The sequence below is a fragment of the Bacillus rossius genome, chromosome 10 (assembly GCF_032445375.1).
Source record: "Bacillus rossius redtenbacheri isolate Brsri chromosome 10, Brsri_v3, whole genome shotgun sequence".
In the NCBI taxonomy this organism is placed as follows: domain Eukaryota; kingdom Metazoa; phylum Arthropoda; class Insecta; order Phasmatodea; family Bacillidae; genus Bacillus; species Bacillus rossius.
In genome coordinates, this window is record NC_086337.1 from 15,222,665 (window position 1) to 15,236,877 (window position 14,213).

The window sequence follows — 14,213 nt, forward strand, 5'->3', positions numbered from 1 at the left end:
TTATAATATTACGAGATAGATAGCTCAGTCCACTGGATTGGTTGTTCTACAAACTTACCTAAAAACAAAACTAAGTGTGCGTTGAGACCATGTGTGGAAGAAGTGAAACTTGTTGCTTATTAGGTAGAGATAGAGATAGAGATAAATTATTAGTATTTTTATTGAACAAGAGATAATGATTGAGAATATAGATGATGCGGGTATGATATCAAATGAAAATATGTCTTTTTCTGCGCCCTGTGCTCTAGTATCCGTTCACTGGCTCTTTTTGACGCCTCTTTTGCCGGTTTAATACAATGTTGCATTTGATAATACCTCTAATCTGCTTCTGCCTCCTAATTATTTTTAGGCATGATGTTAGATAACGATCTTAAGCTGAATAAAATTAAAAAAAACACTCTATCTATACTAATATTATAAAGCTGAAGAGTTTGTATGTTTGTTTGTTTGTTTGTTTGAACGCGCTAATCTCAGGAACCACTGGTCTGATTTGAAAAATTATTTCAGTGTTGGATAGTAAATTTATCGAGGAAGGCTATAAGGCTATATTATATTATCAATAACATTAGGGATCCTTATTAAAAGTCCAATTTAGAATCAAATGCGTTGGAGGGTGTTAGATACAACATGCAGTACACGTACGAAGTGTGTGTTGACAATGCCGCAGGCGCTAGAAGTTTATTTCCTATTGCCTAATAACATTGTTGCCACGCACTAGATGCCTTATCATTCTTAATTTTCCCATACAAGTAAAAAAAAAACACCCGTGTGATATTAACAACGAAGCAATCAGTACCCTCATAAGAGTTCAATTAGTATTTAAATACTTTTTATCACTTTAAATCGCAAACCTAAACTATTGTTTTTTTCCCTCTCTCTGTGTTTAATTTGTTTTTTATTGCCCTTTTTTTCAAGTATATATATATTACAGACTTGAAACTTCACAGTAATGTTCCTAATGTTACGCAGGATGACATTTTCCAAAATTAGATCCCATGGGTGGTTAAAACCAGGCAACAGTGGGTACTTTGTCTGCATGAGAACAGGATTTTGCATTGTTCATGCTTTCTGCGTCTCCATGGCAACGGGCATCGCGCGGCAGTGGCGTACCCACAAGAAGGGGCATGTATAATGAGCGGCGCAAGAGTGATCTGCCTGTAGACTGCCGTAGCGAAGTACGGGTACATCAGTTGTACGTTGCGTGCACGAGTCGGGAAACCATCGGTGCTATTCCTTTTCTCTCCGGTACATTATACAGCATTGTAATAAATTTTCACTGAATTTTTTTTATTTACCATTACTGTAAATGGGAGATGTGGCTTATTTTTTTCCATTAGTATAGCCGTGCGAAGCCGGGTCGGTGAGCTAGTCGATAATAAAACACATTTATAAAATCTACCTTACAATACTATAAGTACCTTTGACATTTAAAATCACAGAGTTCACATACCAAAAATAATTTAAACTGAGTAAGCTAACCTCTTAAGTCTATACGTCTTTTTTACATTTTAAATCACATTATTCACATAATCTTATGATAATTATTAAGTTAATTGCATAATTTAATAACTATTTCCCACACTTATAAATACATTGTAGATACTTTCAATTTAATTAAATATGGTAGCGTCAATCTTTAGCCGTTACGAAAACTGAGGAATAGACGAACACAAGCAGCGTTACGAGAATTCTATAGCATCACCGCTGCGTCATTTATACATCTCCTCTGCCGTCTCCTCTTCCGGCCGTTAAAACTAGAATATATATGATAAACAACGTATCAATCCCTCCTCCTTTTTTCCATATTTCCATTCGACCGCTAGTACATGCGTTGGAATGGCGTCGCCACTGACGCACTCTCCTACTCAACCGGTTCCTCCACTTCGTTCCTAACTATTCCGCTCATGCTATCGGAATTTTCGTAAGCTCGAAAATTATAGCTCCCTCAGCAAAGAAGTTTCAATTCAAATTTAATATCTTATAAGTAAATTTAATATTTATTAAGTCGATCGATCTCAACAAACTCTGTACAGACATCAGAACCACAGCCTGGGTCGTGAGCTACACTAAACGGTAAACACGTAGAGCGCCATGTTGGATCGAGTGCCGCTGCCCCCCACTGTCGGACCGCTCACTTGCGACACAAGCTCAAGGACGTATTAGCGAGCTGACTGCAGGGGCAGAGAGACAACACCTTACTTGCGTCCCCGTGGCCAATCGTGGGAAGTTATTATGGACGTTTTCGTTGCGGTCTAAATTTAAATCGTGGTACCCGTATGTTTCGGTCTGATTTTAGACTTTTCACGATCAAAAGTAACGTTTACTAATGAGACAAAACCCAGTTTTCTCAAATTAAAATCTCGATTTCAATTCCAGAATAAACCTTTCGAATCCGGATCTAGGTGTCAAGAGTCAAAATAAATAAATGTGCAATATATGAAAAATACAAAGGTGTTGAAACATTCTACCCTTTAAATGATTGTTTACATAATTATAAAGTTTCCAGAACCAATAAATATTGTAATTTTATTTATATAATTACATATTAAAAGTAAAATATCTTGGGGAATGGTAACAGGAGAAGGTATGAAGAAAAATATACTGCCCTGGTAAACTTCAGAGGTTATCTATGTGAATATTTAATTTATTTCAATTACTTTAATATACTTCTTCGAAACTTTTTCCAAGAATATCAACTCCTTGGAGTACTAAGAGTTTCGTGGTATTTTGAGGATTTGAGGATTTGATTGGCCCATTACTAGAAACAATATTTTGGGAGAACCTAAGAGGCCCCCACACACGATCAGTCCGAACTGTCAATTAGGACTTACCAGTCGGAACTGAACAGTCGGAACTGCCGTGTGTGGGAACACCGTTTCGCCAGTCCAAACAATCAGTCCATCAACTGAATATCGTGGCAGACATCTATGTTTATAATCTTTGGTTGCTTTGCTAATTTTTTTTCCCTTTCTCTAACTAAAAGTGCAACTGCAATTGCAAAATTCAAAGATTCTTCCAAATTTTTAGATGAAACGACACATCCAACAGCAACAGCAAGCACAAGACTGATCGTGTGTGGGGAAGGCTTCAGTTCAGTCCAAACTGTCAGTTAAGGCTGAGCAATCCGAACTGGGATATGGACTGGTCGTGTTCGGGGGCCTTAAGGGCGCCGCCTACTTGGAGAGCGCAGAGACGTGCAGAGCCTTGGAAATCCGGCTTTTATTCGAAAACTATTCCACGTATTGTTTTGCGGTTTGGCTACGAAAAGCATTTAAGGAACAGCTTACAGACCTATAATAGTGAGACGTTCTATTTTCCCTTACTAATAGGTAAGTTTTGACTGTGAAAATGGCTAAAACGGCACTTTTTGCGGCGAGATTTAGGTAAGAAGATTCATTTTCCCGGGCTTCGGAAAATTATAGACCCGTAGAATGCACCTTTGTCTTGCGTCGCGTGATAAAAAAATATAGTTTCGTAGATGAAAATCGATGGTTCTACGATGCAGTTCTAAAGCACTGCATGCCAGTAAGACACTCCAGTGAAGTGGCGCCACCACGCGCTCCGCTCGGCCGCTATCAGTCCGGGAGGGGAAGTAGCCTTGAGCGGCGGGAAGGTGGGTATGCGGGGGGAAAAGATCCGGCTGGTAGGTGGAGTGCCCAGCTGCTGCGTGTCGCTAACCTGAGTCTAGGGCAGTAGCTGTCTTTGACAGACGCACAGTGCGAGGTGCGAGATAATAGTTCGTACATCCATCATCCTGCGTGCGTGCTCTGATACTTGTGAATGTGTGTGGGTGAATTGACTCGCGTCAAGTGCCAGTAGAACGTTTAGCCTTTATACCCATTTAGAAAGGTTTGATTTACAAAGGTATGGAATCTGCGAGAAAGCAAGTTTTGAATGAAGACAAAAGAAGAGGTAAAAAACGTCACTTGCGTCTGAATGCAGTTCGAAAGAAAAGGAAATGGAACAAAGGGAAAGTTTTACGTTTAGTTGACGGCAGGTAAGTGTGTTGTACATTTATTAAGAAACATGTTAGCCTTCACTTTCAGTTGAAAAGGTTATATAGCATAATTTTTTATATTCCTTTACTATCCATTTAAGCTGTATTAAATTTAAATGTTCTTTCTTTCACAGGCTGCGTTACGTGAAAAACCATGAAACAAGGTTTTCCAACTATACTTCACATGAGTCTTTCAGTACATCCAAACACGCGGGGAATATAGAAAATGCTGTTGAAAGGAAAACCCAGACAGACAGTGAGACTTGCTACATAACGTTGTCTCCAGCAAGGTTTGAATAATAGTTTTTTTCAACAATTACTTAAGAATAATTAAAGGGCAAAATGCCGAAAGAAGGTGTCTCTCTTACTTTTCTAGCACGGATAAAACGTCTATAACGCATGAATACCTGTATATGAATATTACGTAGGCCTATACACATACATAAAATAGTCCACTACATTACTGCATAGTTTTATAGCATGCTTTCCCGTATGAGATTCATGAAACGTTTCCTTAAATGTTTCCAAATACTTCTGCACTGAATGAAAATTAATAAAAAAGTAATATGCCTGTTCTTGACACATTTATCTTAAATGTCGTGTGTGTATGTATTTATAATAGCTTACATAAATACGTTCCATCATTTTATGACTGAGAACTGAAAATAAATTGACTCTACATCGGGAATCAGTGAATATTCGTTATTACTTACGATTTTTCACAGATTCAATTTGATGAAACATCTCAATCAGTAAACTGTAGAAAACTACATATTAACTTTGTTAAACCAATAATTGAAATAGTGAAACATATTAATTCGCAAATTTAATTTGTAAGATTTCGCGCTCAATTTATGAGGCGGTATTTTTTCATAATATAATATTAGTGTTTTCAGTCCACATACTTTTAAATTCAACCTAAATATTATATCTAACTCAACTACTATCATAAGAAATGGTAGCGTAGTGGTCAGGTCATCGGCTTTCGGCTGCAGACAACACGGATCAAATCATTCTTCCGATAAACTCGTTAGCAAATTGTAAAGTAGGTAACAGTATTCTACAAACATAGGAATATGGAAGAAATAAAAGAATATAATCTTTCATTTTTTATTTAAATTACTTATGATTAAAATTTAGATCTTTATTAACACTTATAAATAGTACTTCAGTTGCGTAGTTACATTTTATGTTAAAAGAAAGTTGAAGGGTTATACCTAGTAACAATTGTATATAACTTATGTGAGCGTTTTCAAAATATTATTTGTTTATAGCTTTTTACTGTTACCATCGCTGAGCGGTTGGGAGTGTTGTTGTTTGCTGTATTCAAATACTGTTTAACATATCTTCCATTACGCCTACAGTTAATAAATTATTTTGTTTTAACGGTTATATAATTAAAATATTCTGAGACGTGGTATTTTTGTTTTACACAGCAATGTTGTAATTTCACAATTGGAACATTGAGCCAAACTTTGCGACATAATTAATGAAATATATTATTAATTTTAGCCTACTAATAATGTCAACAATAATAGTTGTTTACAATTTTAATAGCGTATTTGATTATTATTTCAAGGAAAATCATATCTTTAATTTTGTTTTGTTTTAGGTGTTCCACCTCTCCCGGCGATACTGCTTCACATGATCAAGTAGACATCGATGGAGCAGGTTGTTCGTTTTGGACAAACGAAATATTGGCGACACCGCAGAAAGTCACAACTACTGATTATCCTACAGAAGAATATGATGTTACTGGAATATTTTCAGACACGGAACAAGAGTCAAAATCGGTCACAAGTGACTACGCTCAGCTTCTTGAAGGCGTGGAGAAACTTTCGTCACCAGCATCTTCACCCGAACAAACCTCTCCTAAAAAAACTTTCAGCTCTGAATCATCAACCTTTCCGATACAAGGCCGTCGACTGTTTGATGTTGACTTTCTATTCAAAGAAATGTCGCGCATCAGCCAACATAACAAAGTGTTTCAGTGTTCGTTTGAAAATATGCGATTAATAAAAGAACATAAAAATGGAATGATAAGTAAATTTGATTTCAAGTGTAATATGTGTGGTACTGTTGAATCTATTTTCTCGGAGGACCCCCAAACAAATAAAGTCAACTGTAACATGGCATGGGTGAACAGTATGTTGTTAACGGGCCAAAGTTTTACACAGTTACAAGACATAACTTCAACTTTGGAAATGCCTTGCATGGCCAAGGAGACTTTCAACAAATGTCAAAAATCCCTATCTTCTGTTATACACGATGTCGCATGTCAAAGTATGGAAGCCGCTGGCAAAGAAGAAGCAAGATTGGCAGTAGAAAATGGCAGTGTGGATGTCGACGGAGTTCCTCTCATAGCAGTTGTCACTGATGGAGCTTGGTGTAAACGATCGTATGGAAACAAATATGATGCTCTTTCTGGGGTGGTAAGTTTGTGTATTACGTAATCTTATTGCGTGTTGAATAATAATTTGTAGGCAATCTGTGTTATATCAGTAATTATGTATTATTAGTAACTAAAATAAGTTCATGACAGTGTGAACAACACGTAATAGTTATTTTGTTAATATTTCCTTCTTTTGTAGATAAATGCGACAATTTAAATTCTTTATAAGTGCAAACATTGTATAGTTATTTTGTGATAGACCTGTTTGCTAGTATGAAAGTCTTTTAGGCCTACCGGCATAGAGCCATATACTTAGAGCCTATTGGCATAATGCCAGACATTCGAAATAATGTAATTATCCTGATTATACAATGTTCGTTACCTTACATTAAGTTTTACAGCGAACAGATTAAATATGCTTGTTTTTTTTTCTTATAGGCTTGCATAGTAGGAAAAGAAACAAAAAAAGTTATCTTCGCAAGCACTAGGAATCGATACTGCTGCATATGTTCACGAGCAAACAGTAAAAATGAGACGCCAAAGGACCACGTCTGTTTCAAAAATTGGAACAAGTCTTCAAATGCCATGGAATCTGACATCATAGTGGAAGGTTTCAAATGCAGTGTTTCCATGCATAACCTGAAATATCATCAGCTGATTGGTGAGTCACAAGGTGATCAGTTAATTTCAGATGTTATTAATTATTATGTATTTGTGTCGATAGTATATTTTCGAAATAATTTCAATGCCGTGTGGTATTTAATGTTTTTATTTCCGACGTCGCACGTTTCATATGTTTTCATACAATGCTGCATATTGTAACGAACTGAAATGTAGCGCTTTTGTAACAGCTACTTCCTAAATATACAGAAAGGTATTAGCTCTACAATGTTTATAAATGTAACCTCGCGAAGAGTAGGTATTAAATATTGTGAACTATATGAAAATAGTTAGCCTCAGAGCAGTAACCGAGCGCTCTGATATGTCTACAAGAAGAACGTGCATATGTGGCCATTTCGAGTTAAAAATGATTTGGTAGTTTTCTGTAGGTATTTTTCAGTGAGCCATTGTATGTAAGTAGTTGTGTTAATTAAAGAAATGTTGTCTTGCACTTGTATTTCATACCCCAGAAATAGCATAGCCATACAATTCAGAGCCTACCACTATGTTAATATATGTACTTCTTTGAGGGCTTAACTGCAGATTTATGTCTTGGTATGGTTCTTAGGAATATTTTTAAAGGGTATGCAAGGTATAAAGTTTTCCATTTAGCCGAAAAAAGGACCCAAAAATATTGTAAAGTATGCGGCCTTAGTTTTAATATTTGTGAGAAATAGAGTATTGAAGTCTTATCTTGTTTAAGGCCATGTTACAGCGTTTAACGGCCCTTCAAAAACAATAATTTTTAATCAATGTTTTGTCTATACAGAAAAATCACCCAGTTTTAACAATACCACCTTAAACGTTTTATTAAAGTATTGTCATACCAATAAACATAACAGTTTTTTTCCAATATTTCTAAATAAGTTAACGCCAATTTTTTGCCCGAAAATGAGATAAAGAATGACAAAATAATGTATGCGGCCGAATTATACGTGGTAGATTTAAATAGCTTCTAAGGATTTGTTCACAGTTTCATTTCACGGAGTCATGAATTTTCTCAATTCATTACATTGGAAACTAACTGATAAATTTAACTCATTATTTTCGAAACGCTGCAACATGGCCTTGTATTTTTTTTCGTATATAAATAAATACCTATACATTCATCACATTAGTACGTAGCGTGTTGTAAACATTTTCAGGAGATGGCGATAGCAGCATTATGACCCAGTTGGTGAAGGCTCAGCCATATGGTCCAAATTTTACAATCACCAAAATTGAATGTACTAACCACATACTGCGAAATTACCTTCGAAGGATACGTTGTATTGCTCAAAAGACGAAAAACGAAATTGGTTCCGTTTCTCCTGTTCTACGAAAGGCTGTATCTGACAAACAACTCCGCCTTCGAGCTGCAGTCACCGGAGCTGTGCAGCATAGGCGTGCTCAAAAAGAGTTTCCAATTCACAGAAAAATTGAGGAGTTAAAACTTGACATTTACAATGGTCCATTTCACGTATTTGGTGACCACTCAGGATGCGCAATTAGAGGTTATTTCTGTAGCGGATTGAAAGAAAACGAGGAAAACCTTGTACCGCCTCTTCAAGAGGCAGGTATATGGTCAGAAATAATAGCAGCTCGAAACATTGTTGCACATCATGCTGTAAGCCTTTTACATAATGTCAATACTAATACAGCAGAGTCTTTCAATAATGTGGTTTGCAAGCATGTTTCAAGTAAACGAGTAAACTTTTGTTTGAGTGGTGGCTACCAAACAAGAAGCGAGCTCTCTGTAATTTCTTTTAATTCAGGTCCTCAAACACAGTCCTTTATCCATAAAGGTTTAACAAACAGTAGTCCTGGAAACATCACTAAAGCTCACATACAGCGCAAGGAACGTTCATCAGAGAAAAGAAAGCTCAGGAGGCTGACAAACCCACAAACATTTAAGCGCAGAAAGTTGTATGTGACAGGTCCTGACAAGGATTATGGCTGTGTAGAACAACGCATACCTGACATGGAACCAGACGAATATGCAAGACAGACACAGGAATTTCTCGCTAGTCTTTGTAAAACGGATGAAGAACGAGAAAATCTACAAATCGCTACCAAAGGGCAAAATGATTCTGTTTTCTGGAAATCAGAAAGAATCAAGCGACTGACAGCATCAAATTTCGGTAGAATCTGTAACATGAAGAAATCCACTAAGCGAGCAAAATCCGTTGTCAATATATTGTACAGTAGGTTTTCAGGGACGGAGGCCACAAGGTATGGATTGGAAAATGAGCATAGCGCCATTCAGGATTTTGAAGTGAACTTTGGTAAGAAGGTGGCTCGCTGTGGCTTATTCGTCGATAAGGAACACCCATGGCTGGCAGCAACACCTGACGGTCTTGTTGGAGATGATGGTATCCTTGAAGTAAAATGTCCTGCCGTAGCTGCCAGAATGTCTCCACAAGAAGCAGTGGAACAGAAAAAAGTAACATTTTGTAACATTGTGGATGGTAAAATGTTTCTGAAGAAAGGACATGCTTACATGTACCAAGTGCAGGGACAACTGCATATTACCAATCGTAAGTACTGTTATTTCGTCCTTTGGACACCACGTGGCTTACTAGTGCAACAAATTGAAAGAGAGAACAGTTTCTGGAAAGAAAAAATGATCAACAAACTGACACAGTTTTACATGACGTGCCTTCTACCGGAAATAATAGATCCACGTTATCCTAGGAATATGGAAATCAGGGAACCTGATAATACACTGTAAACAATTGATGGACAATAGCCTTATATGTAAGCCAAAATTACCACAAACAGTACAGGTAAATTCCCATTTTTAAAGAAGGATATTAACAACAAAAATGATTTCATAAAGATTACAGTTAGGCCTATAGATTTTTGTTTTCTAGTCCAATAAACAATTGAAACATAGAAAATTGGCGTACTAGTTTGACGAAAGATGTTTGAAATGATACAGTTATACAGACAAGTGCCCAGTTGCCAGTTTCCGTGCCAACAGAAAAAAAACCTTATGTTTGTGTATGCTGTGAAATACTTAAATCAATATAATGTAACAGTGTAATTGGCATGCAGTGTCTTATAACTTTGCACTTAGATTATATTATTATGGGCCGTATCTCATTGTGAATCGTTTTAAAAGATATACGTAAAATGTTTGTTTCACTCTACATGTTATATTGTGCGCTGATAGTTTACTACTAGTATCGAGCAGCTGTTTATTTTTATTTTTGGTTTTGATGTATTAACATTAGTTTCATTATTTGTATTTGCACCGTATTATTTATCAAGAGTGTTCGAAACGAAATAATTTGTTATACTGAATCTGAAATAGTTGTATGAATATATTTATTTTTGTATGTTTAAATATGTAAGGTGGAATATTTTTTTGTGTAAACAATTAGTATGTATGTTCAGAGCTATTGTATTGTAGCTATTGTCTCAACAGTTTCAAAACATTAAGCCAGTTTTTTACCATTTACTTAAGCTGATTCATGGTGACAACTGTCTTATTTTGTGGTACAAATTACATAGATGTATAACCTGTAGTAAGAATGAACATAACAATTCTCATAGATATAAAATGTAAATAAAATATGTAAATGTGGTATTGTTGAATGAGCATTAGGTGTTGTGTGAATAATATATTTTGTTATGAATGTTGTAATTTACAAGAAAGATATTTATATACATATGTTGTAAAATATACACATATCCATACACACTTTGCAGCCAGTGATTTCATTACATACCCTTCCATTTTATTTTGGCATTTTGTATACACTGCCAAAGGAAAAGTTTAATTACGATTTACTACCAATCTGTACAAAGTGCCTACAAGAGGTTTACATTTGTGGATACATGTGCCTCTGTAGTACATTATTATTGTAATAGTGAACGAATATTAAATTCACACATCTGGTACTTTAAATTTAAGTAGGAATATGAAGAAAACATACATTATAGTATTTGTTACATTAAGAAGGATCACAAACACACATGGTATTACCCATATTAAAATAAGAATAATATATAAATACATTAAGATTAGAAACATTACAGAGTTTACATTACTTAAGACCGACGACAATAAATAGGGATGTAGTACGTTGAGTAACATTGTCATATATTACATGACAAATTAATCCTTTAGTACACTCACTAGGTCATTGAATAATCTAAGACAATCATAAGAATAAACTCAGGCAATATAGAACGGCCTATACGAGTACACAAACGAATAAACATTAGACTACTAGTTAACTTACAGTACAACAAAAACTAAACATGTCTTAATTTTTTATAAAATATTTCATAAGTTTATTTATGACCCGCAGTGAAATTTACAGTTTTTTTGTCCTGAAATAAAATTGCATTCGCTATGTTCTTTCTAGACATCGTTTTCCGCACTATCTCTTAAAAATTGTGAGCTGTAGCGCTAAGCAGCACACAGGCTGACGAACATATAAGAATAAATTTAGCCAATCAGTGTACGCTAATGCGTAGCAAGTTTAATAGTTCAGTCGGTAATAATCTAAATTATTTGTTATTAAATGCAATAGAAACAAAACGATCTCATTTGATAGCAAATGTAGATAGTTGTTTTAAAGTACCACAAATTTGAAACACCATTTGTTAATTCACAGCCAACCATATAAGGAGTGAGGCAATCATCGTTTACGTAACATATGAGAGGCTAATATTGATAATGGTGTAAGTCACTTATATTCCGAAGCACTAGTGTTACATTAAATATGTTTCATACGAAAGCCCCTCTAAATTATTTAATATTTATTAACTTTCTCACAATCATTCAAGCACTTAGTTGGTTCTGTCTTTTAAATATCGTAACAAATAATTGTTTTGTTAAAAATTGGTAATGTGCCTTATTCCACTATCATTCTAAGCCTTTCATATCATTGCATGCAGTTACGGCATTCATAATAAAAGGCCACTTATATTTTCCGAGTTTGAATAGGAAAATATATCTTTATTCGTTAACCATTTTTACTAAAGCCTGTTCTACAGTGACACGGAACCGTAAGCAACGGAAACGCATAACGGAAACTCAAACGCAATCGCAAGAGTTGTGTTGCCAATCTCATGCCGAAGCGTTTCCGTGTCCGCTTGCGTCCACTGTTGCAAGTATATTAAAATATTCGTTTTTGTGAGTTCACTGTAGAACGGACCTAATGATTTATAAGAACGGCTGAAAACAATAGCGTCCGAAATGAAATATGCTAGATGTATTTTACTGCAGAACAATAAACGGCGATTGTTTCATCAGCTGCAAAATATTGCATACAAACACAACTTTAAAAGCAACAGAGCATTCGTTTAATGGGTAATAATAATTATATTATAGTTTCTTCATTCCAAAAGAAAGTATCATGGCATAAAAATATCTTTCACGATTCTCTGAAGTGTAATCTGGCCTTAGTTCAGCGCGGAAATCCTAAACAATGACATTCCGCCGCATGCGCCAGCCAAGTGTCTCGAGGTGCCGGCTCGGTGCCGGGAAGCGGACACCGCGTTCACTATCTGCCTCGCGCCCTTTCCCCTGCCCCCGCACTCTCCCACCCAGGTGTCTGCTCGGCGGTCGGGTGGGGGAAGACACCATCCCGCCTTTCGAGGGGCGGAAAGCCACGGCGAGTAGTTCCAGCGTCTGCCGCGATTCCTGCACGAAGATGAGCCCGTCCAAGCGCGCGAAGTGATTTTCCCACGGACATAGGCGGCGCCCTTAAAGAGTCCCAGTAGTGGTCGGCTCGCTTATGGAAGCGCTCTCCGCCAGACGAGGACACGTCGCACAGGACAGATCAATACACGAGTATTAGCCACATTACCCCCCCTTTTCCGCACAAAGCAATAAATAACTGGTTATCACGCACGCGACTATTCTGCCCGCGCCTGCTGTGTGCCAGCGAATAGCGTCCACGGGCTCGCCGTGGAGATGTTAGTGATAACACTGTTTTCATTGCAACAGAATTGAGACTGCTCTGCATTTATTACGTAAATGTAATGGTTATTCTAAAAAGTTACAAAAATGACATTTTAAGAGGAGATTAAATACAAGTTTTACAGTGTTACACATCGGTGATGAGGAACATTGGGACATAAGTTTAGTATATCACGTGCAAAAACAATCACTATTAACTATATCTTGAAGAGTAAATAGAAAGTTAAATAATTTCACTGAAAAGAGAAAATAACGGTTTTAGATGCAGATTCAAAATATGTATGTATACAATCTTGGCCTAGCTTAATGTTAAACCAGGAACGATTACCACGGAATGGTTTGACTCTTGGACGACTGTACCACACAAATGTGTTTGCAAACCTACGATGCGTGGCATCTGGAGACCTGAGACACACTGCACAAGGATATACTTCCATCACGAGGACGAAACGAAGATCTCAAGTTTACTGTCATGTGACTCCAACTGCAAAGGTTACCATCTCAGTAGTACATATATTAATGTTTTCCCGGCGCCTGGAGTCGAAGTGTAGTGTTGGTGACGGTGTCCTATATCTTGGATTGTTATGTCACGACGGCCATCTTGAACTTGACCTTGACCATGGTAGCCATATTGGATTCCACCATCTTGGATTCCGAAATTTTTTATTATGATGTCAGGCCCGCCATCTTTGATTCTGCCATTTTGAATTATGACATCAAATTCACCATTATTTTGTACTTTTAGTAGTGCATAATTATTGTAATTTTGTTGTTTTATTTCTCGAACCTGTCATTTTTTATTAATTTTGATTAAATTATCTTTTATTTTGCATACATCAATGATCAAACTAGCACTGTAATCGATCGAAACAATAATTATTTCAATAAATGTTTTTTTTTTTAAGTGTTGGAATTGTTTCCAAATTTCTAGCTTGATAATTATATATTTCTAAGATGGCGGACAATACGACTGATACTTTGGTACATGCCACTGTAATAAATAATTACTGGTCTCTAGCTGGTAAAAATTAAATTAATATGGTGGTAGGCACTCTTGCAGATGGCGTGCATTAATGTCTCGATGGCCATGCGGTCAAAGGTGTATGTTTTCCAACCTACAGTTTCGAGTTGGCATGGTTTGAATCACCGCTGTCTCAATGTTTTTGTGTAAAAAAAAAAAATTAAATTTTTATGTCGATAAGGACTACAATAACATTTACATCCAATGGAACATCGACCTTACGTGC

General features: G+C 36.4%; 1 protein-coding gene across 3 annotated transcripts; it reads left to right on the plus strand.

Annotated features, from left to right (window-relative positions):
• Positions 1–3,640: 3,640 nt before the first annotated feature.
• Positions 3,641–12,752, plus strand: LOC134535795 (uncharacterized). Of its 3 annotated transcripts, XM_063375075.1 has the most exons (5): positions 3,644–3,997; positions 4,132–4,287; positions 5,610–6,429; positions 6,828–7,050; positions 8,195–12,752. In XM_063375075.1, the coding sequence occupies exons 1-5, from the start codon at positions 3,867–3,869 to the stop codon at positions 9,757–9,759; spliced, it is 2,895 nt and encodes a 964-aa protein (XP_063231145.1). In that variant the 5' UTR covers positions 3,644–3,866; the 3' UTR covers positions 9,760–12,752. The 3 variants fall into 3 exon arrangements, with proteins under 3 accessions (XP_063231146.1, XP_063231147.1, XP_063231145.1); XM_063375076.1 differs by having other exon boundaries at positions 3,641–3,997; positions 6,828–12,752; XM_063375077.1 differs by having other exon boundaries at positions 3,642–3,997; positions 5,610–12,752.
• Positions 12,753–14,213: the final 1,461 nt, after the last annotated feature.

What these genes read in the sequence shown, in the direction of transcription:
- LOC134535795 (XM_063375075.1), top strand. Translation starts at nt 3,867, where the DNA reads ATGGAATCTGCGAGAAAGCAAGTTTTGAATGAAGACAAAAGAAGAGGT. An exon ending in ATAACGTTGTCTCCAGCAAG is followed by an intron (nt 4,288 to 5,609) that starts GTTTGAATAATA and finishes GTTTTGTTTTAG; the next exon opens with GTGTTCCACCTCTCCCGGCG. An exon ending in GAAATATCATCAGCTGATTG is followed by an intron (nt 7,051 to 8,194) that starts GTGAGTCACAAG and finishes AAACATTTTCAG; the next exon opens with GAGATGGCGATAGCAGCATT.